At 36.2% G+C, this 25,929-nt stretch overlaps 3 protein-coding genes across 3 annotated transcripts; all 3 read left to right on the forward strand.

Moving 5' to 3' along the window:
• The first annotated feature begins 11,463 nt into the window (after positions 1 to 11,463).
• Positions 11,464 to 25,683, forward strand: LOC135119712 (uncharacterized). The gene is made up of 9 exons (XM_064044103.1): positions 11,464 to 11,494; positions 11,551 to 11,601; positions 22,856 to 22,948; positions 23,368 to 23,454; positions 23,507 to 23,707; positions 23,764 to 23,959; positions 24,315 to 24,554; positions 25,368 to 25,421; positions 25,605 to 25,683. Coding segments are annotated over exons 4-9 (771 nt in total). The 5' UTR covers positions 11,464 to 11,494; positions 11,551 to 11,601; positions 22,856 to 22,948; positions 23,368 to 23,453.
• LOC135119709 (uncharacterized) lies at positions 11,944 to 13,222 on the forward strand. The gene is made up of 2 exons (XM_064044101.1): positions 11,944 to 12,780; positions 13,148 to 13,222. The coding sequence occupies exons 1-2, from the start codon at positions 11,944 to 11,946 to the stop codon at positions 13,154 to 13,156; spliced, it is 846 nt and encodes a 281-aa protein (XP_063900171.1). The 3' UTR covers positions 13,157 to 13,222.
• Positions 16,343 to 17,979, forward strand: LOC135119707 (uncharacterized). Its single transcript, XM_064044099.1, has 2 exons — positions 16,343 to 16,415; positions 16,468 to 17,979. Exon 2 carries the CDS (start codon positions 16,796 to 16,798, stop codon positions 17,372 to 17,374), a length of 579 nt encoding a protein of 192 aa, XP_063900169.1. The 5' UTR covers positions 16,343 to 16,415; positions 16,468 to 16,795; the 3' UTR covers positions 17,375 to 17,979.
• Positions 25,684 to 25,929: the final 246 nt, after the last annotated feature.

A 25,929-nucleotide genomic window follows, 5' to 3' on the forward strand; every position in this document is an offset into this window, starting at 1 on the left:
CTAGAAACTGTATTTTTGTCGATTTTTATTGAATTTGAACTATATTTCAACGTTTTTTGATGGTTCTGAGCCACCAAACACACTTAAAGCATGCAGAATCGACTCAGAATAGGAAAAGGAGACGTTTAGGTAAATTTTATGCATTCTGGCGTTCGTAGATACAAGAAAACTGTTAAAATTCTTCAGAAACGTCAATTTTGAAGTGTTTTCTTGTACTTTTAAGTCACTCAGATACCCTACGGGCTCGGAAAGTGCAACGAAACCATCAAATTTTAGCTAGAAAATGTATTTTCGACGATTTTTATTGAATTTGAACTATATTTCAATGTTTTTTGATGGTTCTGAGCCACCAAACACACTTAAAGCATGCAGAATCGACTCAGAATAGGAAAAGGAGACGTTTAGGTCAATTTTATGCATTCTGGCGTTCGTAGATACAAGAAAACTGTTAAAATTCTTCAGAAACGTCACTTTTGAAGTGTTTTCTTGTACTTTTAAGCCACTCATATACCCTACGGGCTCGGAAAGTGCAACGAAACCATCAAATTTTAGCTAGAAACTGTATTTTTGTCGATTTTTTAAGAATTTGAACTATATTTCAACGTTTTTTGATGGTTCTGAGCCACCAAACACACTTAAAGCATGCAGAATCGACTCGGAATAGGAAAATGAGGCGTTTAGGTCAATTTTATGCATTCTGGCGTTCGTAGATACAAGAAAACTGTTAAAATTCTTCAGAAACGTCACTTTTGAAGTGTTTTCTTGTACTTTTAAGCCACTCAGATACCCAACGGGCTCGGAAAGTGCAACGAAACCATCAAATTTTAGCTAGAAACTGTATTTTTGTCGATTTTTATTGAATTTGAACTATTTTTCAACGTTTTTTGATGGTTCTGAGCCACCAAACACACTTAAAGCATGCAGAATCGACTCAGAATAGGAAAATGAGACGTTTAGGTCAATTGTATGCATTCTGGCGTTCGTAGATACAAGAAAACTGTTAAAATTCTTCAGAAACGTCACTTTTGAAGTGTTTTCTTGTACTTTTAAGTCACTCAGATACCCTACGGGCTCGGAAAGTGCAACGAAACCATCAAATTTTAGCTAGAAAATGTATTTTCGTCGATTTTTATTGAATTTGAACTATATTTCAACGTTTTTTGATGGTTCTGAGCCACCAAACACACTTAAAGCATGCAGAATCGACTCAGAATAGGAAAAGGAGACGTTTAGGTCGATTTTATGCATTCTGGCGTTCGTAGATACAAGAAAACTGTTAAAATTCTTCAGAAACGTCACTTTTGAAGTGTTATCTTGTACTTTTATGCCACTCAGATACCCTACGGGCTCGGAAAGTGCAACGAAACCATCAAATTTTAGCTAGAAACTGTATTTTTGTCGATTTTTATTGAATTTGAACTATATTTCAACGTTTTTTGATGGTTCTGAGCCACCAAACGCACTTAAAGCATGCAGAATCGACTCAGAATAGGAAAAGGAGACGTTTAGGTCGATTTTATGCATTCTGGCGTTCGTAGATACAAGAAAACTGTTAAAATTCTCCAGAAACGTCACTTTTGAAGTGTTTTCTTGTACTTTTAAGCCACTCAGATACCCAACGGGCTCGGAAAGTGCAACGAAACCATGAAATTTTAGCTAGAAACTGTATTTTTGTCGATTTTTATTGAATTTGAACTATATTTCAACGTTTTTTGATGGTTCTGAGCCACCAAACACACTTAAAGCATGCAGAATCCACTCAGAATAGGAAAAGGAGATGTTTAGGTCAATTTTATGCATTCTGGCGTTCGTAGATACAAGAAAACTGTTAAAATTCTTCAGAAACGTCACTTTTGAAGTGTTTTCTTGTACTTTTAAGCCACTCAGATACCCTACGGGCTCGGAAAGTGCAACGAAACCATCAAATTTTAGCTAGAAACTGTATTTTTGTCGATTTTTATTGAATTTGAACTATATTTCAACGTTTTTTGATGATTCTGAGCCACCAAACACACTTAAAGCATGCAGAATCGACTCGGAATAGGAAAATGAGGCGTTTAGGTCAATTTTATGCATTCTGGCGTTCGTAGATACAAGAAAACTGTTAAAATTCTTCAGAAACGTCACTTTTGAAGTGTTTTCTTGTACTTTTAAGCCACTCAGATACCCAACGGGCTCGGAAAGTGCAACGAAACCATCAAATTTTAGCTAGAAACTGTATTTTTGTCGATTTTTATTGAATTTGAACTATATTTCAACGTTTTTTGATGGTTCTGAGCCACCAAACACACTTAAAGCATGCAGAATCGACTCAGAATAGGAAAATGAGACGTTTAGGTCAATTGTATGCATTCTGGCGTTCGTAGATACAAGAAAACTGTTAAAATTCTTCAGAAACGTCACTTTTGAAGTGTTTTCTTGTACTTTTAAGTCACTCAGATACCCTACGGGCTCGGAAAGTGCAACGAAACCATCAAATTTTAGCTAGAAAATGTATTTTCGTCGATTTTTATTGAATTTGAACTATATTTCAACGTTTTTTGATGGTTCTGAGCCACCAAACACACTTAAAGCATGCAGAATCGACTCAGAATAGGAAAAGGAGACGTTTAGGTCGATTTTATGCAATCTGGCGTTCGTAGATACAAGAAAACTGTTAAAATTCTTCAGAAACGTCACTTTTGAAGTGTTTTCTTGTACTTTTATGCCACTCAGATAACCTACGGGCTCGGAAAGTGCAACGAAACCATCAAATTTTAGCTAGAAACTGTATTTTTGTCGATTTTTATTGAATTTGAACTATATTTCAACCTTTTTTGATGGTTCTGAGCCATCAAACGCACTTAAAGCATGCAGATTCGACTCAGAATAGGAAAAGGAGACGTTTAGGTCGATTTTATGCATTCTGGCGTTCGTAGATACAAGAAAACTGTTAAAATTCTCCAGAAACGTCACTTTTGAAGTGTTTTCTTGTACTTTTAAGCCACTCAGATACCCTACGTGCTCGGAAAGTGCAACGAAACCATCAAATTTTAGCTAGAAACTGTATTTTTGTCGATTTTTATTGAATTTGAACCATATTTCAACGTTTTTTGATGGTTCTCAGCCACCAAACACACTTAAAGAATGCAGAATCGACTCAGAATAGGAAAATGAGACGTTTAGGTCAATTGTATGCATTCTGGCGTTCGTAGATACAAGAAAACTGTTAAAATTCTTCAGAAACGTCACTTTTGAAGTGTTTTCTTGTACTTTTAAGTCACTCAGATACCCTACGGGCTCGGAAAGTGCAACGAAACCATCAAATTTTAGCTAGAAAATGTATTTTCGTCGATTTTTATTGAATTTGAACTATATTTCAACGTTTTTTGATGGTTCTGAGCCACCAAACACACTTAAAGCATGCAGAATCGACTCAGAATAGGAAAAGGAGACGTTTAGGTCGATTTTATGCATTCTGGCGTTCGTAGATACAAGAAAACTGTTAAAATTCTTCAGAAACGTCACTTTTGAAGTGTTATCTTGTACTTTTATGCCACTCAGATACCCTACGGGCTCGGAAAGTGCAACGAAACCATCAAATTTTAGCTAGAAACTGTATTTTTGTCGATTTTTATTGAATTTGAACTATATTTCAACGTTTTTTGATGGTTCTGAGCCACCAAACGCACTTAAAGCATGCAGAATCGACTCAGAATAGGAAAAGGAGAGGTTTAGGTCAATTTTATGCATTCTGGCGTTCGTAGATACAAGAAAACTGTTAAAATTCTTCAGAAACGTCACTTTTGAAGTGTTTTCTTGTACTTTTAAGCCACTCATATACCCGACGGGCTCGGAAAGTGCAACGAAACCATCAAATTTTAGCTAGAAACTGTATTTTTGTCGATTTTTTAAAAATTGAACTATATTTCAACGTTTTTTGATGGTTCTGAGCCACCAAACACACTTAAAGCATGCAGAATCGACTCGGAATAGGAAAAGGAGGCGTTTAGGTCAATTTTATGCATTCTGGCGTTCGTAGATACAAGAAAACTGTTAAAATTCTTCAGAAACGTCACTTTTGAAGTGTTTTCTTGTACTTTTACGCCACTCAGATACCCTACGGGCTCGGAAAGTCCAACGAAACCATCAAATTTTAGCTAGAAACTGTATTTTTGTCGATTTTAATTGAATTTGAACTATATTTCAACGTTTTTTGATGGTTCTGAGCCACCAAACGCACTTAAAGCATGCAGAATCGACTCAGAATAGGAAAAGGAGACGTTTAGGTCGATTTTATGCATTCTGGCGTTCGTAGATACAGAAAACTGTTAAAATTCTCCAGAAACGTCACTTTTGAAGTGTTTTCTTGTACTTTTAAGCCACCCTACGGGCTCGGAAAGTGCAACGAAACCATCAAATTTTAGCTAGAAACTGTATTTTTGTCGATTTTAATTGAATTTGAACTATATTTCAACGTTTTTTGATGGTTCTGAGCCAACAAACACACTTAAATCATGCAGAATCGACTCAGAATAGGAAAAGGAGACGTTTAGGTCAATTTTATGCATTCTGGCGTTCGTAGATACAAGAAAACTGTTAAAATTCTTCAGAAACGTCACTTTTGAAGTGTTTTCTTGTACTTTTAAGCCACTCAGATACCCTACGGTCGCGGAAAGTGCAACGAAACCATCAGATTTTAGCTAGAAACTGTATTTTTGTCGATTTTTATTGAATTTGAACTATATTTCAACGTTTTTTGATGGTTCTGAGCCACCAAACACACTTAAAGCATGCAGAATCGACTCGGAATAGGAAAAGGAGAGGTTTAGGTCAATTTTATGCATTCTGGCGTTCGTAGATACAAGAAAACTGTTAAAAATCTTCAGAAACGTCACTTTTGAAGTGTTTTCTTGTACTTTTAAGCCACTCAGATACCCTACGGGCTCGGAAAGTGCAACGAAACCATCAATTTTAGCTAGAAACTGTATTTTTGTCGATTTTAATTGAATTTGAACTATATTTCAACGTTTTTTGATGGTTCTGAGCCACCAAACGCACTTAAAGCATGCAGAATCGACTCAGAATAGGAAAAGGAGACGTTTAGGTCGATTTTATGCATTCTGGCGTTCGTAGATACAGAAAACTGTTAAAATTCTCCAGAAACGTCACTTTTGAAGTGTTTTCTTGTACTTTTAAGCCACCCTACGGGCTCGGAAAGTGCAACGAAACCATCAAATTTTAGCTAGAAACTGTATTTTTGTCGATTTTAATTGAATTTGAACTATATTTCAACGTTTTTTGATGGTTCTGAGCCAACAAACACACTTAAATCATGCAGAATCGACTCAGAATAGGAAAAGGAGACGTTTAGGTCAATTTTATGCATTCTGGCGTTCGTAGATACAAGAAAACTGTTAAAATTCTTCAGAAACGTCACTTTTGAAGTGTTTTCTTGTACTTTTAAGCCACTCAGATACCCTACGGTCGCGGAAAGTGCAACGAAACCATCAGATTTTAGCTAGAAACTGTATTTTTGTCGATTTTTATTGAATTTGAACTATATTTCAACGTTTTTTGATGGTTCTGAGCCACCAAACACACTTAAAGCATGCAGAATCGACTCGGAATAGGAAAAGGAGAGGTTTAGGTCAATTTTATGCATTCTGGCGTTCGTAGATACAAGAAAACTGTTAAAAATCTTCAGAAACGTCACTTTTGAAGTGTTTTCTTGTACTTTTAAGCCACTCAGATACCCTACGGGCTCGGAAAGTGCAACGAAACCATCAATTTTAGCTAGAAACTGTATTTTTGTCGATTTTTATTGAATTTGAACTATATTTCAACGATTTTTGATGGTTCTCAGCCACCAAACACACTTAAAGCATGCAGAATCGACTCAGAATAGGAAAAGGAGACGTTTAGGTCAATTTTATGCATTCTGGCGTTCGTAGATACAAGAAAACTGTTAAAATTCTTCAGAAACGTCACTTTTGAAGTGTTTTCTTGTACTTTTAAGCCAATCAGATACCCAACGGGCTCGGAAAGTGCAACGAAACCATCAGATTTTAGCTAGAAACTGTATTTTTGTCGATTTTTATTGAATTTGAACTATATTTCAACGTTTTTTGATGGTTCTGAGCCACCAAACACACTTAAAGCATGCAGAATCGACTCAGAATAGGAAAATGAGACGTTTAGGTCAATTGTATGCATTCTGGCGTTCGTAGATACAAGAAAACTGTTAAAATTCTTCAGAAACGTCACTTTTGAAGTGTTTTCTTGTACTTTTAAGCCACTCAGATACCCTACGGGCTCGGAAAGTGCAACGAAACCATCAAATTTTAGCTAGAAAATGTATTTTTTTCGATTTTTATTGAATTTGAACTATATTTCAACGTTTTTTGATGGTTCTGAGCCACCAAACACACTTAAAGCATGCAGAATCGACTCAGAATAGGAAAAGGAGACGTTTAGGTCAATTTTATGCATTCTGGCGTTCGTAGATACAAGAAAACTGTTAAAATTCTTCAGAAACGTCACTTTCGAAGTGTTTTCTTGTACTTTTAAGCCACTCAGATACCCAACGGGCTCGGAAAGTGCAACGAAACCATCAAATTTTAGCTAGAAACTGTATTTTTGTCGATTTTTATTGAATTTGAACTATATTTCAAAGTTTTTTGATGGTTCTGAGCCACCAAACACACTTAAAGCATGCAGAATCGACTCGGAATAGGAAAAGGAGAGGTTTAGGTCAATTTTATACATTCTGGCGTTCGTAGATACAAGAAAACTGTTAAAAATCTTCAGAAACGTCACTTTTGAAGTGTTTTCTTGTACTTTTAAGCCACTCAGATACCCTACGGGCTCGGAAAGTGCAACGAAACCATCAAATTTTAGCTAGAAACTGTATTTTTGTCGATTTTTATTGAATTTGAACTATATTTCAACGTTTTTTGATGGTTCTGAGCCACCAAACACACTTAAAGCATGCAGAATCGACTCAGAATAGGAAAAGGAGACGTTTAGGTAAATTTTATGCATTCTGGCGTTCGTAGATACAAGAAAACTGTTAAAATTCTTCAGAAACGTCAATTTTGAAGTGTTTTCTTGTACTTTTAAGTCACTCAGATACCCTACGGGCTCGGAAAGTGCAACGAAACCATCAAATTTTAGCTAGAAAATGTATTTTCGACGATTTTTATTGAATTTGAACTATATTTCAACGTTTTTTGATGGTTCTGAGCCACCAAACACACTTAAAGCATGCAGAATCGACTCAGAATAGGAAAAGGAGACGTTTAGGTCAATTTTATGCATTCTGGCGTTCGTAGATACAAGAAAACTGTTAAAATTCTTCAGAAACGTCACTTTTGAAGTGTTTTCTTGTACTTTTAAGCCACTCATATACCCTACGGGCTCGGAAAGTGCAACGAAACCATCAAATTTTAGCTAGAAACTGTATTTTTGTCGATTTTTTAAGAATTTGAACTATATTTCAACGTTTTTTGATGGTTCTGAGCCACCAAACACACTTAAAGCATGCAGAATCGACTCAGAATAGGAAAAGGAGACGTTTAGGTCGATTTTATGCATTCTGGCGTTCGTAGATACAAGAAAACTGTTAAAATTCTTCAGAAACGTCACTTTTGAAGTGTTATCTTGTACTTTTATGCCACTCAGATACCCTACGGGCTCGGAAAGTGCAACGAAACCATCAAATTTTAGCTAGAAACTGTATTTTTGTCGATTTTTATTGAATTTGAACTATATTTCAACGTTTTTTGATGGTTCTGAGCCACCAAACGCACTTAAAGCATGCAGAATCGACTCAGAATAGGAAAAGGAGACGTTTAGGTCGATTTTATGCATTCTGGCGTTCGTAGATACAAGAAAACTGTTAAAATTCTCCAGAAACGTCACTTTTGAAGTGTTTTCTTGTACTTTTAAGCCACTCAGATACCCGACGGGCTCGGAAAGTGCAACGAAACCATGAAATTTTAGCTAGAAACTGTATTTTTGTCGATTTTTATTAAATTTGAACTATATTTCAACGTTTTTTGATGGTTCTGAGCCACCAAACACACTTAAAGCATGCAGAATCGACTCAGAATAGGAAAAGGAGACGTTTAGGTCGATTTTATGCAATCTGGCGTTCGTAGATACAAGAAAACTGTTAAAATTCTTCAGAAACGTCACTTTTGAAGTGTTTTCTTGTACTTTTATGCCACTCAGATAACCTACGGGCTCGGAAAGTGCAACGAAACCATCAAATTTTAGCTAGAAACTGTATTTTTGTCGATTTTTATTGAATTTGAACTATATTTCAACCTTTTTTGATGGTTCTGAGCCATCAAACGCACTTAAAGCATGCAGATTCGACTCAGAATAGGAAAAGGAGACGTTTAGGTCGATTTTATGCATTCTGGCGTTCGTAGATACAAGAAAACTGTTAAAATTCTCCAGAAACGTCACTTTTGAAGTGTTTTCTTGTACTTTTAAGCCACTCAGATACCCTACGTGCTCGGAAAGTGCAACGAAACCATCAAATTTTAGCTAGAAACTGTATTTTTGTCGATTTTTATTGAATTTGAACTATATTTCAACGTTTTTTGATGGTTCTCAGCCACCAAACACACTTAAAGAATGCAGAATCGACTCAGAATAGGAAAATGAGACGTTTAGGTCAATTGTATGCATTCTGGCGTTCGTAGATACAAGAAAACTGTTAAAATTCTTCAGAAACGTCACTTTTGAAGTGTTTTCTTGTACTTTTAAGTCACTCAGATACCCTACGGGCTCGGAAAGTGCAACGAAACCATCAAATTTTAGCTAGAAAATGTATTTTCGTCGATTTTTATTGAATTTGAACTATATTTCAACGTTTTTTGATGGTTCTGAGCCACCAAACACACTTAAAGCATGCAGAATCGACTCAGAATAGGAAAAGGAGACGTTTAGGTCGATTTTATGCATTCTGGCGTTCGTAGATACAAGAAAACTGTTAAAATTCTTCAGAAACGTCACTTTTGAAGTGTTATCTTGTACTTTTATGCCACTCAGATACCCTACGGGCTCGGAAAGTGCAACGAAACCATCAAATTTTAGCTAGAAACTGTATTTTTGTCGATTTTTATTGAATTTGAACTATATTTCAACGTTTTTTGATGGTTCTGAGCCACCAAACGCACTTAAAGCATGCAGAATCGACTCAGAATAGGAAAAGGAGAGGTTTAGGTAAATTTTATGCATTCTGGCGTTCGTAGATACAAGAAAACTGTTAAAATTCTTCAGAAACGTCACTTTTGAAGTGTTTTCTTGTACTTTTGAGCCACTCATATACCCGACGGGCTCGGAAAGTGCAACGAAACCATCAAATTTTAGCTAGAAACTGTATTTTTGTCGATTTTTTAAAAATTGAACTATATTTCAACGTTTTTTGATGGTTCTGAGCCACCAAACACACTTAAAGCATGCAGAATCGACTCGGAATAGGAAAAGGAGGCGTTTAGGTCAATTTTATGCATTCTGGCGTTCGTAGATACAAGAAAACTGTTAAAATTCTTCAGAAACGTCACTTTTGAAGTGTTTTCTTGTACTTTTACGCCACTCAGATACCCTACGGGCTCGGAAAGTCCAACGAAACCATCAAATTTTAGCTAGAAACTGTATTTTTGTCGATTTTAATTGAATTTGAACTATATTTCAACGTTTTTTGATGGTTCTGAGCCACCAAACGCACTTAAAGCATGCAGAATCGACTCAGAATAGGAAAAGGAGACGTTTAGGTCGATTTTATGCATTCTGGCGTTCGTAGATACAGAAAACTGTTAAAATTCTCCAGAAACGTCACTTTTGAAGTGTTTTCTTGTACTTTTAAGCCACTCAGATACTCAACGGGCTCGGAAAGTGCAACGAAACCATCAAATTTTAGCTAAAAACTGTATTTTTGTCGATTTTTATTGAATTTGAACTATATTTCAACGTTTTTTGATGGTTCTGAGCCACCAAACACACTTAAAGCATGCAGAATCCACTCAGAATAGGAAAAGGAGAAGTTTAGGTCAATTTTATGCATTCTGGCGTTCGTAGATACAAGAAAACTGTTAAAATTCTTCAGAAACGTCACTTTTGAAGTGTTTTCTTGTACTTTTAAGCCACTCATATACCCTACGGGCTCGGAAAGTGCAACGAAACCATCAAATTTTAGCTAGAAACTGTATTTTTGTCGATTTTAATTGAATTTGAACTATATTTCAACGTTTTTTGATGGTTCTGAGCCAACAAACACACTTAAATCATGCAGAATCGACTCAGAATAGGAAAAGGAGACGTTTAGGTCAATTTTATGCATTCTGGCGTTCGTAGATACAAGAAAACTGTTAAAATTCTTCAGAAACGTCACTTTTGAAGTGTTTTCTTGTACTTTTAAGCCACTCAGATACCCTACGGTCGCGGAAAGTGCAACGAAACCATCAGATTTTAGCTAGAAACTGTATTTTTGTCGATTTTTATTGAATTTGAACTATATTTCAACGTTTTTTGATGGTTCTGAGCCACCAAACACACTTAAAGCATGTAGAATCGACTCAGAATAGGAAAAGGAGACGTTTAGGTCAATTTTATGCATTCTGGCGTTCGTAGATACAAGAAAACTGTTAAAATTCTTCAGAAACGTCACTTTTGAAGTGTTTTCTTGTACTTTTAAGCCACTCAGATACCCTACGGGCTCGGAAAGTGCATCGAAACCATCAAATTTTAGCTAGAAACTGTATTTTTGTCGATTTTTATTGAATTTGAACTATATTTCAACGTTTTTTGATGGTTCTGAGCCACCAAACACACTTAAAGCATGCAGAATCGACTCAGAATAGGAAAAGGGGACGTTTAGGTCAAATTTATGCATTCTGGCGTTCGTGGATACAAGAAAACTGTTAAAATTCTTCAGAAACGTCACTTTTGAAGTGTTTTCTTGTACTTTTAAGCCACCCGACGGGCTCGGAAAGTGCAACGAAACCATCAAATTTTAGCTAGAAACTGTATTTTTGTCGATTTTTATTGAATTTGAACTATATTTCAACGTTTTTTGATGGTTCTGAGCCACCAAACACACTTATTACTGCAAACAGACATAGAAGTCAGGCTGGAGTATCGGACGATAACCCTTATATCTTTGGCTTGCCGGGGAAAATGGTAGGACAGCGATACAGAACTTTAGAAACGTGTCGAATAATTAGAAAGTATACAGCTATGGCAAAATTACAAAATCCATGTTCTATAAGAACAACCCTTCTACGAAAACAGTTTGCAACAAAGACCTCAACAATGAACCTTCAGGATCATCAAAAAGAAACCGTCGTTAATTTTATGGGTCATCAACGAAATATACACGACGAGTATTACAGGCAGCAAATAGTTGTAGGTGATTTAATGATAAAGAAAATCTTAGATCAAGAAAGCCAAATGACCATGAACGAAATTTGTGAAAGAAATGAAGACAAAACTATTGATCCAGGTATTTTTGGAAAAAAAATAGGCATTTTGTTATAACACTTATGTTTTTTTTTTTAGATATAGAACGACCTCTTGTCACAAATTGTTCTGTTAGGACTTGCACTGAAGGTAATCACTTAATACTAAATTCACAAAATATTGCTAAGTTTTTTAATAAAGAACTTAGGAGAGAACTTTTTAATTCCTGAGTGTAGTATATGTGTAAGCATTTGTGTATAAGAGGTTGGATAACGACGGCACTACCCCACCACCTGCGACGGTGGCATGATGGCCGCCAATAAACCTACAATAATCTGACGTCTTATTATTGAGTCTTATTCCTGTGATATATATATACGAATACACAAAATATGGCGACGAGCAAATTATGAATACAAGGGAGTAACTTTCAACGCAAGAACGGGAGGAAAAGGTGAGAAAGTCTAACCGTTCTGAAAAGCACTCACAAGCATGGCTATCTACATCGGCATTATCCCTACGTTCACACCGGACAGTGACTTCACGATTTTCGAAGAAAGGTTCGAACAGTTCTGCCTCGTGAACAAAATCGTGGACGAAAAATGCAAAGTTGCCCTGTTGCTAAGTCAGATGGAAACGGATGTATACAAGATACTTCGCGATTTGTCATTTCCAATTCCACCCAAGGACAAGTCTTTAGAAGAGCTGAAAAAGGAGCTCCAAAAGCATTTCAGTCCAAAAGTAAACGTGTTTAGGGAACGAATTCAGTTCTTCCGAGCCCACCAAACCACCGAAGAAACTTCTAATGAGTGGTATGCAAGATTAAAAAATCTCGCTGTCAACTGTAAGTTTGAGCATCTCCAAGAGACACTGGTTGATCGGTTCGTGTCGGGAATGCGAGAGGGACCCGTTATGGACCGACTAGTGGAAGAACCAGTCAGTCAAAGTCTCGAGAAGTTAATCGAAATTGCCAACAGCAAGGAGTTGGCGTTAGCATACACCACTGGTAAAGGAAGCGAGGACAGAATTCAGGCAGTATACAGTGGTCACCGTAAACTAGGCAACTTCCGGGGAAGAAACCAACACAAACCCAGAAAACCAGATGCAAATGAAGAGTATAAAGAAAGTTATGACATGGGAAGAGTGAAGAACCAAAGCAGAACCACCGTGAAATGTAAGTGCTGTGGCAAAACACATGCTGGAACGTGCAAGTTCCAGAATTATACCTGCAATGCATGTGGCAAAAAGGGACACTTACAGAGTGTCTGCAGGGCAAGGCAGATCAACGCAGTGGAGACCCTACAAAGTGAACAAGGAAGCGGAAGCGAGGTTAGTATATATGACGAAGGACATTATCTAAACTCTATATATAACATTAACAACACTCTTAAGCCAATCGAACTCTCCGTGTTAATAGATGGCAAAAAATATTGCATGCAGTTAGATTCAGGTTCCGGCATATCTGCAATAAGCAACAAGTTTTATGTAAATAATTTGAACACTTACCAAATTCATCCAACTGTAATGTCGTTTAAAGGTTACACAGGTGAATCAATTGTACCGTTAGGATTCATAAATGTTATAGTAGAATATGGAGATATGGCAAGTGAGTTAAAACTATTTGTAATTGAAAATGCTATGACAGGATTGTTAGGCAGGGATTTCATCAATAATTTTAACATTATTTTCACTCCAGCAGGAATAAACGCGGTGGACTCAATGGATGTGAAGGCAACATTACAGGCAGAATTCCCAGAGGTTTGCAGTGAGACCTTGGGATGCTACCAACATGGGAAAATTTCGTTAAAGTTGAAACCTAATGCTATTCCTACACATCATCCACCCAAACCCGTACCTTTGGCCTTAAAAGCAAAAGTCGAATATGAACTCGAAAGAATGCAACAACGGGGAATTATGACGCCCACAATAACAACCGATTGGAGTTCATATATAGTTCCAGTAATGAGAAAAAACGGAACGATACGTATCTGTGGAAGCTATGTAGGTCTGAACAAGAACTTAATTGACGTGTTTTATCCATTACCACGCATTGAACAAATTTATGCCAGCTTGAATGGTAACTATCTCTTTTCAAAAATCGATCTCAGTGATGCATATATGCAATTTGAATTGGATGATGAATCAAAGAAATTAGTAACTATTTCAACGCACAAAGGTTTATTCACAGTCAATAGAATGCCATTCGGAATTAAGTGCGCTAGTTTCTACTTTCAGAAGCACATAGACCAATTATTTCAGGGTATAGATAATGTATTTACCTTTCAAGACGACATTTTAGTTGGACACAAACGTGGAGAAGACCATCTAAATACCCTAAGAAACGTAATGTCCATATTGAAAAAGGCAGGTCTTACTGTCAATCTCCAGAAGTGCTAGTTTCTACAGAGTAAAGTATCATATTTGGGGTATGATTTATCCGAAGATGGACTTAGCAAAAGTAAAGACAAGGTGAAGGCGATAGTGGCAGCTCCGAGACCCACCACAGTCACCGAATTGAAGTCGTTCATCGGTATGGTAAACTATTACAGCAAATTTGTGAATAATCTAGCGGACAAATTGTCACCGCTGTACAATTTACTCAAGAAAGGAGTAAAGTTTGTGTGGAATCAAGAATGCGAAAGCACGTTCGAAAAGATTAAACTGATTATTGCGTCAGAAGAAGTTTTGACCTACTTTAATCCTGACCTTCCGATAATTGTGACATGCGACGCATCAGAGAGGGGCATAGCTGGAGTTCTTTCCCACAAAATGCCTGACAACACAGAAAGAACAGTTTGTTGTATCTCGAGAACTTACAGCAAATCTGAACAAAATTACTCGACCGTCCATAAGGAAAGTTTAGCATGTTATTTTGCGGTATCGAAGTTTCAAGAATACCTATTTGGGCATAAATTCGTGTTAAGAAGTGACCAAAAATCGTTAATTTCCCTCTTTGGCAAGCGGAAAGAAATCAACCAAACTTATGCAAATCGAATCAAAAGATATGCTTTGTATTTCTCCAATTTCGACTTCGTAATTGAACATATAAAAGGAAGCGATAACGTAGTGGCAGACTGCCTGTCACGATTGCCATTACAGGAAGCTGTGGACCATGAAGAGCATATCGATAGTAATATTTATTTTGCGAATCTTGAAGTACCTCTAGATAACATGATGGTTCGTGAAGAAACTATAAACGACCCTGTCCTAAAAAAGATAGCACGTTTCGTTCAAACACAGTGGCCTAATAGAATTTATGAGGAAATAAAGGCATATCACAATCGTAAGTTAGATTTGTATGTGGAAAATGATTGTTTGTATTATGGTGACCGCATTGTAATACCATCCAGCATGCAAGACATAGTATTAACAGAGCTACACGCCACGCACGAAGGGATAGTGCGGACGAAGTCAATGGCTAGATCTTACTTGTGGTTCCCAGGTATAGATAAGCGAATAGAGACTATGTGCAAAGCATGTGCACCATGCTTGTCTGTAGCAGCACATCCCCCAAAAACAAACATTCCATGGCCTGAATCTAGCATCCCATTTTCAGTAGTACACATAGATTTCTTCTCATTCAAAGCAAGGGATTATTTGGTAATTATTGACAGCTGTACAAAATGGATTGAGGTTTACTCAATGAAAAACATAACCTCCAAAACTACCGTCGAAATGTTACGCGATTGTTTTTCGAGGTTCGGACTACCACGAACAATAGTATCAGATAACGGTCCAACCTTCGTGTCTGAAGAAGTTGAACTGTTCTTTCATAGAAACGGCATCAAGCATTTGACAATCTCACCCTATAATCCACAAAGCAATGGTCTCGCAGAAAATGCTGTAAAAACCGTGAAAAACAAATTAAAGGCCGCACTAGTAGACGAAAAAAATAAAGACGTGCCAGTGTCTACATTGTTGGCACGATTTCTAATGATTAACAGAAATACTCCACATACGACAACAGGCATTTCGCCAGCTGAAGCCATGTTTGGTAGAAAGTTGCACACCAGAGTTAGCATGTTGAAAGAGAAGAAACCCTATTTGACAAACACTAACAAAACACGGGCCGAGCGCGAAGTACGGAGTTACAAGGTCAATGATAAAGTGATCGTTAGAGACTACAGGTCAACAAATAAATGGATGGAAGCTACGATAGTTAAGAAGATAGCAAATGCAACGTATATGTGCAAAACTAAAATCGGAATGATTTGGAAAAGACACCCAAATCAAATTAAAGGGAGGATAGAGGCAGTCAGCAATAAAGCGGACGAAAACGTCAGTATCAAAACAAATGCACCAATGACCAGGGTCGGTATTCCAATAAAGTACCCTAATCCTTCACCAATTCTCACCACTCTCCTGATATTCCTCCAGGTAGCTCAGCCTCTCCGGGTCCCTCTGCAGAATCTGAAATAGAGCCTGAAATTTCACACCATGTTCCAGATCGAAGTTTGCCGGATGCACACGTTGAGCCACCCAGCAATCCGAGAACAAATCATAATAGACCTATCAGAATTGTAAAGCGGCCTAACAAATTCACAGACTTTGTTATGGACGAGCGCTAGTATCGAATATTCATATGTATAGTTATATTTATTGATTTTTATTGTTAGTTAACGTTATTATGCTTATTTTGTATTAACGAGGATATTTAGAATTAGTTTCGAACATAAGGGAGGAGATATGTAGTATATGTGTAAGCATTTGTGTATAAGAGGTTGCATAACGACGGCACAACCCCACCACCAGCGACGGTGGCATGATGGCCGCCAATAAACCTACAATAATCTGACGTCTTATTATTGAGTCTTATTCCTGTGATATATATATACGAATACACAAAACTGAGCATACGCTGGGGTTCATTCTGATGGCTGATTTTATTTTCTCGATGTTTTATTTTTGTTCAAGACGAAAAAGTTTCTGGCTCGTTTCTGGCTGTCTATCAGCGACTTTATTAGGTAAGTGATCTCCAAAACTACCAGAAAGATTGTTGTGTAGATGATATTTTAGCAACCAAACTTTATTCTTTTATTCCCACCAACAATTTGAAGACATTCACATTTTTGGGAAAAAATCACTATTGTGTAACAATATAACTTTAAAGCTGCAATTCCTAATGCTTCTGAAATCTTGCAAAGATTGTAAAATTATCATAGCCAAGATAAGTTGTTAATCAAAATGTATCTGCTTATCCCCTTTCAAAGAATTGATGACGTACTTTCATAATTTTGACAAATAAATCCTATCTCAAACATGCAAAATATTATGAATCTATACTTTCACAGGCTCTTGTAAAAATTATGAATGCCTTGGTAAACTACTTACAAGTGTAGTAGTGATGTCTGACAAGAACGCACGTGTTATATGTGCTGTCTGCGATTCGGCCGAAGACGACACTAAGGCCTTAATTACGTGCTCTGTGTGTACCAAAAGCTTCCACCCCCGCTGCGTTAATGTGAATCTACGAGGTTTCTATAAGAAGAAGAACTGGATATGTAACACCGCTGTTTGCCGTGAAACCTCCGAAGATTCCGAGGATATGGAATTCAAAAGTGACATTTTCCTGGACGCAGATGACAAAGTAGTAGATTATAAACTTTTCCATTACATTTTGAAACAGAAAGATGAGTTAATCCTCGAATTAAGAGGTGTTATCAAATTAATGAAGAGTCACATTGACCTACTACACTATAAAAACCCTGAAAACCCCGACAAGAAGGTCGGTAAGAAACCTGATAACGATATCGCCAACAGCGCTGAAGGCGAACCATCAAGAGAGACAGCAGCTATGGTCGACACGATTGAACACATAAAAACGAGAAGCGACACTACAATCAAAACAAACTCGAAATTGCCAAAATCGACCTTAAACAACACAAAAAAGGACGCTAAACATCATCAGACCCAAGATACGTGAACGACTTCCCGGAAGTGATCTGTGAACTACTTGAAAACAAACACGAAGAAAACCACGCCAGATTCAAAGTAACCATTAATTTTGAAAACCTCGAAAAAATTAACAAACCGGAATATTGGCCAAGCGGAGTTTTAATATCAAGATATTTTCACCCAAGGAAGCCACCGCAGCACCACAAATGACCTCGATAACAAGTGAGAGGAAACGTAGCAAATTGTCCCAGGAACGTTTAACAACTGACAATTGGTTGAATATTTTCTACATTAACATTCAGTCATTGAGATGTTAAATTAACGCAATAGAATTATTTTTTCTAGACAACCCTTTTGACATTATCTGTTTTAGCGAACACTGGCTGAAGATGGAGGAAATGGAGATTCTAACAATACTCAAATATAAGGTCGCTGGTAGTTTTTGCCGTAGCAACGGATATGGAGGATGCGCGATATTGGTAAATACTAGCATAAGATACTCGGTTGTAAATTTAACATCGGTTTGTAAAGAAAGAGTTTTGGAAGCAGCCGGAATATACTTAGTCGGCAAGGGGGTTTATATCATTACCATTTACCGACCGACAAAATGTAATTTTGAAGAATTTTTATACTTATTTAACAACCTTCTTTTAAAGTTGGGCGATAAGGACGCAATAATAATAGGCGATTTTAATATTACGTTTAATTCACCAGATCATAACGTAATGACTTTCCTAGATCTTATTCACAGTTACCAAATGAGAGTTCTAGTTAAGGAAAACACGAGAAAGCTAAACTGCATTGACAACATTATAACTAATATAAATACACCATACAGAACTAAAATTATTGAGACTAGACTATCAGATCATGATGCCATCAGTATCGACGTGAGCGTTCCAAAGTCCGAAACAAATTGTGGGAGTAAAACAGTGGCGGCTCGTGAAGTTTTCTTCAGAGGAGGCTCAAATTTGAAAAGCACTACTTTTTATATCTTTCATTATCTGAATATTTTTTTTGGCATGCCCACGAGAAGAACACTCCTGCGTTGATAGATAAATAAACTATTGCATTGATTAGTCTTTTCAAAATTGCCCTATTTTCACCAACTTTCTCGTTATAGTTCTCAATATCCCTCTTATGAGCGGAATCTAAAGTAGTAGATGTGATTTTTCATGCCTTTCTATAGCTCTTAACAAATTTTGTAAATTATTATAGCCTGTTTTATCCCAAACGGAAGATTTATCACTTGTGAATAATTCCAACAGTATAATTTGTTTCTTAAAACCGAAGGCGTTAACCATTTAGTTTTATTATAATTATTTTCATGAAATGCTCTGTTTTGCTTTTTACCTGTCATTACCATTAATGGGAGTGTTGGTGTTGGTCTCCCCTTTTGTTTTATAGCGATCTTTTTATCACAATCAAAGCTACTAAATTAATTTTTTAATAGATAATTTACGTATCTGCACATGAGACTGAATTATTTTCGTTGCTCATTCTCGATAAATAATATTAATATGCCGATAATACCAACTGTTTTTAACGATCAGAAATAAAATGCAAATAAATGATACAAAAAACACCTTAGGCTTTACGTAGGTACTACGTAAAGCCTAAACACCACTCACTACTGAATAGGGAGCACGCGAAACCACCTCAATGTTTTTCCTATTTACACCCGATGGCGCTAATTAATAAGAAAGAGATAAAATTATCCGTGCGACTTGATCTGAAAAGAGATGAACTAGCCGGAGGCTAGCGGCCTGAAGCGGCACCCCGATCGACGTTGTAGCCAATGCAGTACTCAATGACGCTGCGTCTAGGTCTACGGTCTCAATAGCAAGATACATTCTCGGCGGAGGCTAGCTTCTACCGCTGAAGTCAAACGCGGAGCGGTCTGAATTATGATTGTAAGGGCGCAAATATATTTTTTTTTCGACATTTTGAACTGATATATGATGAAAGTAAATTAAATCAAACAAAATATCCTGAAAAGTAACAAATGTCTACAATAATAAAAATTCTTTCATCGAAAAAATTAGAGGAAGCTCAGCTCCAAAAAACAGAGGAGGCTCAGCCTTCTCTGCCTCCTCTGAGGAGCCGCCACTGGAGTAAAATATCGTGCAGACCTTTTACAAAACACGGATTATATATGTTCTATAACTATGTATCTGAAATTAACTGGTTCTTTGTTGAGGATGTCAGCCTCAGTCTAGAACAAAAATGGCAACAATTTGTAACTTCACTATCAAATGCAGCAAAAAAATCATTCCCACTAAAGACTTTCAAAAAGGAGAAGTCTGCCAGTACCGCATTCCTAAAAAAAAACACAGAAGTATTACAGTTAAAGGAGTATGTAGAATTATTTCATAGTTTAAAATCACATTTCCCGGGGAATGAATATTTTAAAATTGCATGCAAAGAGTACAAGAAACTTCTTAATGACAAAGTAAACTACCTCAAAAAGAAAAATATAGAACACGTACTCAAAAGCTTGCCCAACTTACCTAGGGACGCGTGGAAAATAAGTAATACCAGCAGAAATAGTAATAAAAATAATAATTGTTCTGAGGTACTCAATGCGGAGGATTTTAATAGCCACTTTGTTAATGTTGTTCATGACTTAAAAGTAAAAATGGCGAATGACCCGGAAATTCTAGCGGACCTAGCTGACACACAAACAAATAAACATTGCCCTACAAAGTTCACTTTTAAAGAAATAAGTTTTAATGAAATTAGAGATGCAGTAACTAAAATAAAAAACAAAAATAGTAGGGACTTGGATGAACTTAACATTATCATGGTTAAATATATAATAAACTTAATAATTTCGCTGTTGACAAAACTAATAAATCTGAGTATAAAGCATGCATTTTTTCCACAATGTTTAAAATATTCCAAAGTACTCCCAGTTCATAAAAAAAACAGTGGGGACAGCTACAGTAATTACCGCCCAATTTCAATAATCCCAACATTATCAAAAATTTTAGAAAAACTTTTACACAAACAACTAACGGAATTTGCCTATAGCAAGGATTTGTTATGTTCTTCACAATTTGGGTTTAGGGCTAAGAGATCGACAACTTTGGCGATTCAGGAATTGATAACGTATATATCTGAAGGATTTGAAGAAAAAATGTATATTGGGGTCGCGTTTTGCGATTTGTCTAGGGCATTCGATTATGTGGACAATAATTTACTGCTCAGCAAATTAATAGAAATTGGAATTACGGATCAATCTCTCACACTACTAGAAAGTTATCTATTAGATCGTTATCAAGTCACAGTATATAATTCCGCCACATCTACTCCTTGCAAGATCGCGTACGGCGTGCCTCAAGGCTCCATTTTGGGACCCTTACTTTTCCTAATATACGTAAATAATTTACCGGCAGATGTAGATGTTAAAATGATCCTATACGCGGATGATACAACTTTGCTATTAAAAGATGACGAACCAAATAAACTAGTAGACAGGCTTAACTCAGCACAAACAAAGGTGGCGGATTTTTTTGTGAAAAACGGTCTCTTCTTAAACAAAGACAAAACGGCCTCAATGATCTTCTCAACAAAAACAATAACTTCAGAGAATCTTGAAAATATAAAATTCCTTGGAGTAATAGTGGATTCAAAGTTATCCTGGGACGCTCACGTTGATGCTGTTTGCCGTAAGCTCAATAAAACAATATATTTACTACGCAAGATCGGCAGACGAGTCCCAATAACTATTACTAAATTAGTTTACTATAGCCTTTTCGAAAGTCACTATGCTTATGCCATCCTAGCATGGGGACACACAGCGCATCTTTGTAGAATATTTAAGTTACAAAGAAAAGCGGTCAGAATAATACTGAACTTGAACTATCAAGCGGATGTGAGACATTTTTTTCCTGAACTAAACATACTCACGGTACCGGCATCATATGTCTACCAGTGTCTAATACATACAAAAAAATGTTTAGACAACTATACAAAAATTAGTGATAGACATCTATATAACACTCGGAGTGGTAATGGTATACAGGGTTAGTCACGAGAGAATTACCTCTGAAAATTATTTTTACGCAACCCAAAATACTAATACCCTGTACCACTTGATATTAACTAAATTTAAAATGAAATGCCTAATCCATGATTGCTTTGACTTTAGCAGTGTCACTTTGACGTTAATTAATTTTTAACATTTTTTTTTCATCGTTGACTCGCCTCTAGAGCCCCATTCGATCGACGACATACAGTCAGATCAATCTGGGCTATACTGAAGCCGTAAGTGCTCTACCAGTGTTGTTCGCCGCTAATGTGCATGTGTTAATTCGCCATTTCTGCGTCACCTAGAGCCTCTTCGAAGTGCAAATCTGCAACCTCTGGACTTCTTCGGCCATCCATTTACAAAAAAGCCGTAGCATCCCCCCAAAATGCCCAACATTTTCAACAGATTAGTAGTTAAATTATTTACTTACTTGTTTGAGTTTGTGTTGTAACCTTTGAATAAAATGCCGTAAAAGGAATTTTTAGAAATAATTTTCTCGTGATTAATCGGTTGCAAAAGATCAAGAGGCACACTGACAAATTTATTAGCGGCGCCGGAGGAGATTTCCGACTGGCTGCGGTACCACCATGGACACTCGCGTAACCTCTTTTTCCACAATTGTCAAAATGAGATTGCCAAACTCAAAGCAATCATGGATTAAGCATTTTATTTTAAATTCAGTTAGTATCAAATGGTACATGGCATTCGTATTTTGGGTTGCGTAAAAATAATTTTCAGAAGTAATTCTCTCGTGACTAACCCTGTATACCTCAATTATCTCAGAATATATAAAAGCCGTAATTCAATTAATTACTACGGCCCTAAATACTTTAACAGCTTACCTTGCAATATCGCAGCACTTCCGGAGCCACAGTTTAGGAACACTGTGAGACAAAAATTGTTAGAATCTCCACTTTACGACCTAAATATGAGATCTATAAGCCAGGTTTTTAATTAATTCTGCTGATGTACAAATATACTAAGGTGTAATTGTTTTGTATACGATATATGTGTATTTATGTTCTTTTATTTTGACCTTACTTAATGTCTGTGTACATTTTTAAAGTATAATAAATATTATTTTATTATTATTATTAATATTATTACAAGTATAGACTCAATATTTCGACGTTCGCAAGATTTTAGAGAATTTGGTTACAAACAATTTTGTGTTTTTTTTCTAAAAATTTGGGTTTCTAAGGTTAAAAAACAATGCGGATCCAGAAAGTATATATTTAGGAGTATGTTACTTTATAAAATTTGAATAACACCTACTATACACAGTTTTAAGGGTGACCTCATCACATTGTTGGTGGCGATAATTAGATTGGTTGGCATTCCAGCATGTTTCGGAGATCATCTGTTATAATAAAAGTCGATACAGTCATGAAACGTTGAGAACACATTAAAGTAGCCATTCGCCCCATGACATGAATGATTGCGATGATTGACAAATTTTAAATTATATATTTTTAGTTGGGAATTTAACTCCTCCGCCAAGTACCAGTCAGGAACCAGTTTTTACGACTCCAAAAAGTAAAATAAAAGTTGTTAGAAAATTTAATTATTGTAAGTATTAGTTTCATACTAAATTGAAAAGTCTTTTCTGCAGACACTTAACGAATATTGGCACCAGAAAGCGTTATGTAACAATTTTTATAACATTATAAACTTTATAATTTAACGTTTCATACGAATATATGTATTTAAACCTTTTAAAAACATTATGATGGTTCAGAAAATATTAAACAATTGATTTTACCAGGATTTTAGTTATTCCGTAAAAGGAAATTGACAACATATATTCCGTAATAAATCCGATTCACTTGTAGAAATTAACTTTTAAAATTTTTGTTTCTGTATTCCTAACAGATTGCAATAATTATTCACGTAATTTTTTAAGAAAAAAAATTTGTTAAATCATAGTTCCGCTAGTTTAGGCTAATAAGACTAATAAGCTGCCTATATTTTGAATCTTAACATTTTAGCTCCATCATCCGAACCATACAGCGGCGGAAGTAGTGATGTGTGGGACCCCGGAAATGTTTCCCACATTCAAAAAACCCTTGGTCCAAGTAAGTATACAGTAATACTTATATCCTAAAAATCAGAAACTTTAATTTCTAGTGACTACAAAACGCCGTGTGTGGTTGACACCAAAAAAGTCGACAGCAAAAGTTCTGTTTAAAAACTGCATAGAAAAATTAACAGTACCTAGTCTGGCAGAATGTTCAGAAGCTATTGCTCACTCAAAAACTCTGCAAACCCGAACGGCGCAGCAAGTAAGGCAGTGGGTGCAACACTATATTAAAACCAATTACTTGAAATGTAGGTATAATGATTTTATTTATTAAAACATTTCAAATCTGAGGAAAAAATTCTAGGTGATACTGCAAAAATTCGACGTCCCTGGAGTACACCAGAAAAGCAGCTTGTTCGTAAAGCTTTTGGCACCTACATTGCGGAAAAATTGTATCCATCAGGATTTGAAATAAGCGAATTAATTAAAAAAGATCCCATCCTCAGAAGGCGCTCCACAGCTTCTATAAAAAGTTTTCTGCAACATGAAAGATCAAAAATGTAATCATTGTGTTTGTTTATATGTACCCGTAATAAATAATTATAAATAAAGATAATAACCTAATTCAAATTCTGTTTTATGTTTTATTAGAAATAAAGTGGAAATAATGTCTTTAATTTGAAACTAAATTTTCTTAAAGTGCTATATTAGAATGCTGTAGCACGAAGTACATACATAAATGAATTCAATCCCATTTCCCCCTAAGTTAGGCACCCAGTAAAACACGATCGTAGCGAATTTCCGGTGCATACAGTTTGGCTTCACGTAAGAGTGCACATAATACTTGAGGTCAAACTGTTTGTTAGACATACATATATACATATATGTATGCACGGTATGTTGTTACCTCCGAAGCAGTGAGTATAGAGTTAAAAGAGAGGCAACCTTATGGACAAGTGCGGGGCTAATGCTCCGTCTTACCCCTCACTTCACTTCATCCATAAACGTAATAGTGGATAGTGGCTCTCCCTCCTTTTTTCTTGTGAACTACGTTAACAGTAGTCTGGACGAACACCAACTCATCAGACTTGTGGCCAGTGCGATTACGTTAAAGCAAAATAGCCCATCCCCAAATGAACGGTGGACTGGTGAAAGGTTTTTGTCCAAATTTAACCAAATTTCAGCTTTTCTTTAATTATTATTGTTATGATAAGCACATGTTGACAACATGCCAGTAAATCCCAATTTTTGGAGGATGCCTGGTGTATGCGTTTAAATTCATCCTTTATTTAAATAAAAAAAAAAGAAATGTGGTGTCGTGGGACACCAGGTAGGAACGAAGTTCCTTCGGTTAATGTAGAATCGACACAATTTGCAAAAAAAAAACGTGCTCAATTTTATGTAGGTTTTCTTGATTTTTCTCTTAAATTTTGCTGATTAGTTTTTATTTAAGTACAGGAAAATATTTAGGAAATTCAGTATTTTAGGAAATAATAAATTACGTAAAATAGGTAGAATTATCAAAATATATATATATTGAAATGTTTGGAATTCAAGGGAGAATTTGTTTTAATTATTTAAAAAAATAATCAATAAACTTTTTAAATATTGTCACTAGTTTAGAGGATATCTTTGCTTTATATCGTAACTTTCTTGCTTATTTTCATTTTTTTAGCTTTTTCGCGTTCCCTATACGCTTTTTGATACTCTGCTTTGCCATTGTTACTATATTTATTATTGTTTTGACGATTTGAAATTGTATGAAAATAAACGTGGTTACTCACGAGTAAAATGTATCTATAATGTGCGTATTCGCCACGTGCTTGTCCATGAATTCATGAGTATATACTATGCATTGGCGGGGTGGAGTGGTAATAGAGAGAGAAGGGATGAGAGAACGAAAAGTGTTTAGGACATTTTTTATATTTTGTCGGTGCGGTCTTCACGTGTTGGCGGTGTCTTTGTAAGGCAGCTGCACGTGTGCGGACCTTCAACCTTGTGTGGCGGCACAATAACACGTCGGTAAGCAGAAAATAAATAAGTCGTCTCGTGGTGTGGTGGTAAGCATTCGTGCCTGGAGACCAAGGAGACGTGCGTTCGAATCCCACCGAGGCACAACATTTTTTTCTCTGCTTACCTACACTTGTAAGGCGGCCATTTTTCCACGGAGTTTCCGTTACGGTTTTAGGATCACATTTGTTTCAGTTCGGTCGTGCAGCAAAATTCCTATCTCCTCCAAGCCTGCCGTAAGGAACTTCGTTCCAAAAATGAACGGCCATTATAGTAGATATAGTTATTATGATATTTTTATTATTTTTCAGTTTTTCGACCGTTTTATATTTCGATTTCTCAATTTTTCAACTTCTCGATATTGTAATTTTTCATTTTTAAAATTCTAGATTTTTCGATTTCTCGAGTTCTCAGTTGTTCTATATTTTAATGTTTTTATTTTCCCAATTTTTAAATTTTAGATTTTTCAATTTTTGAGATCCCGAATTATCAATTTTTCCATTTTTAACTTTTCGATTTG

The sequence above is a fragment of the Zophobas morio genome, unplaced genomic scaffold (assembly GCF_036711695.1).
Source record: "Zophobas morio isolate AGI-343-1 ecotype UQ-CSIRO unplaced genomic scaffold, CSIRO_AGI_Zmor_V1 ptg000283l, whole genome shotgun sequence".
Classification (NCBI taxonomy): domain Eukaryota; kingdom Metazoa; phylum Arthropoda; class Insecta; order Coleoptera; family Tenebrionidae; genus Zophobas; species Zophobas morio.

Coding starts and splice junctions, on each gene's coding strand:
- LOC135119709 (XM_064044101.1), top strand. CDS start 11,944: ATGGCTATCTACATCGGCATTATCCCTACGTTCACACCGGACAGTGAC.
- LOC135119707 (XM_064044099.1), top strand. CDS start 16,796: ATGTCTGACAAGAACGCACGTGTTATATGTGCTGTCTGCGATTCGGCC.
- LOC135119712 (XM_064044103.1), top strand. Junction 23,708..23,763: donor TAAAACCAATTACTTGAAAT/GTAGGTATAATG, acceptor AAAAAATTCTAG/GTGATACTGCAAAAATTCGA. Junction 23,960..24,314: donor CAACATGAAAGATCAAAAAT/GTAATCATTGTG, acceptor TTACCTCCGAAG/CAGTGAGTATAGAGTTAAAA.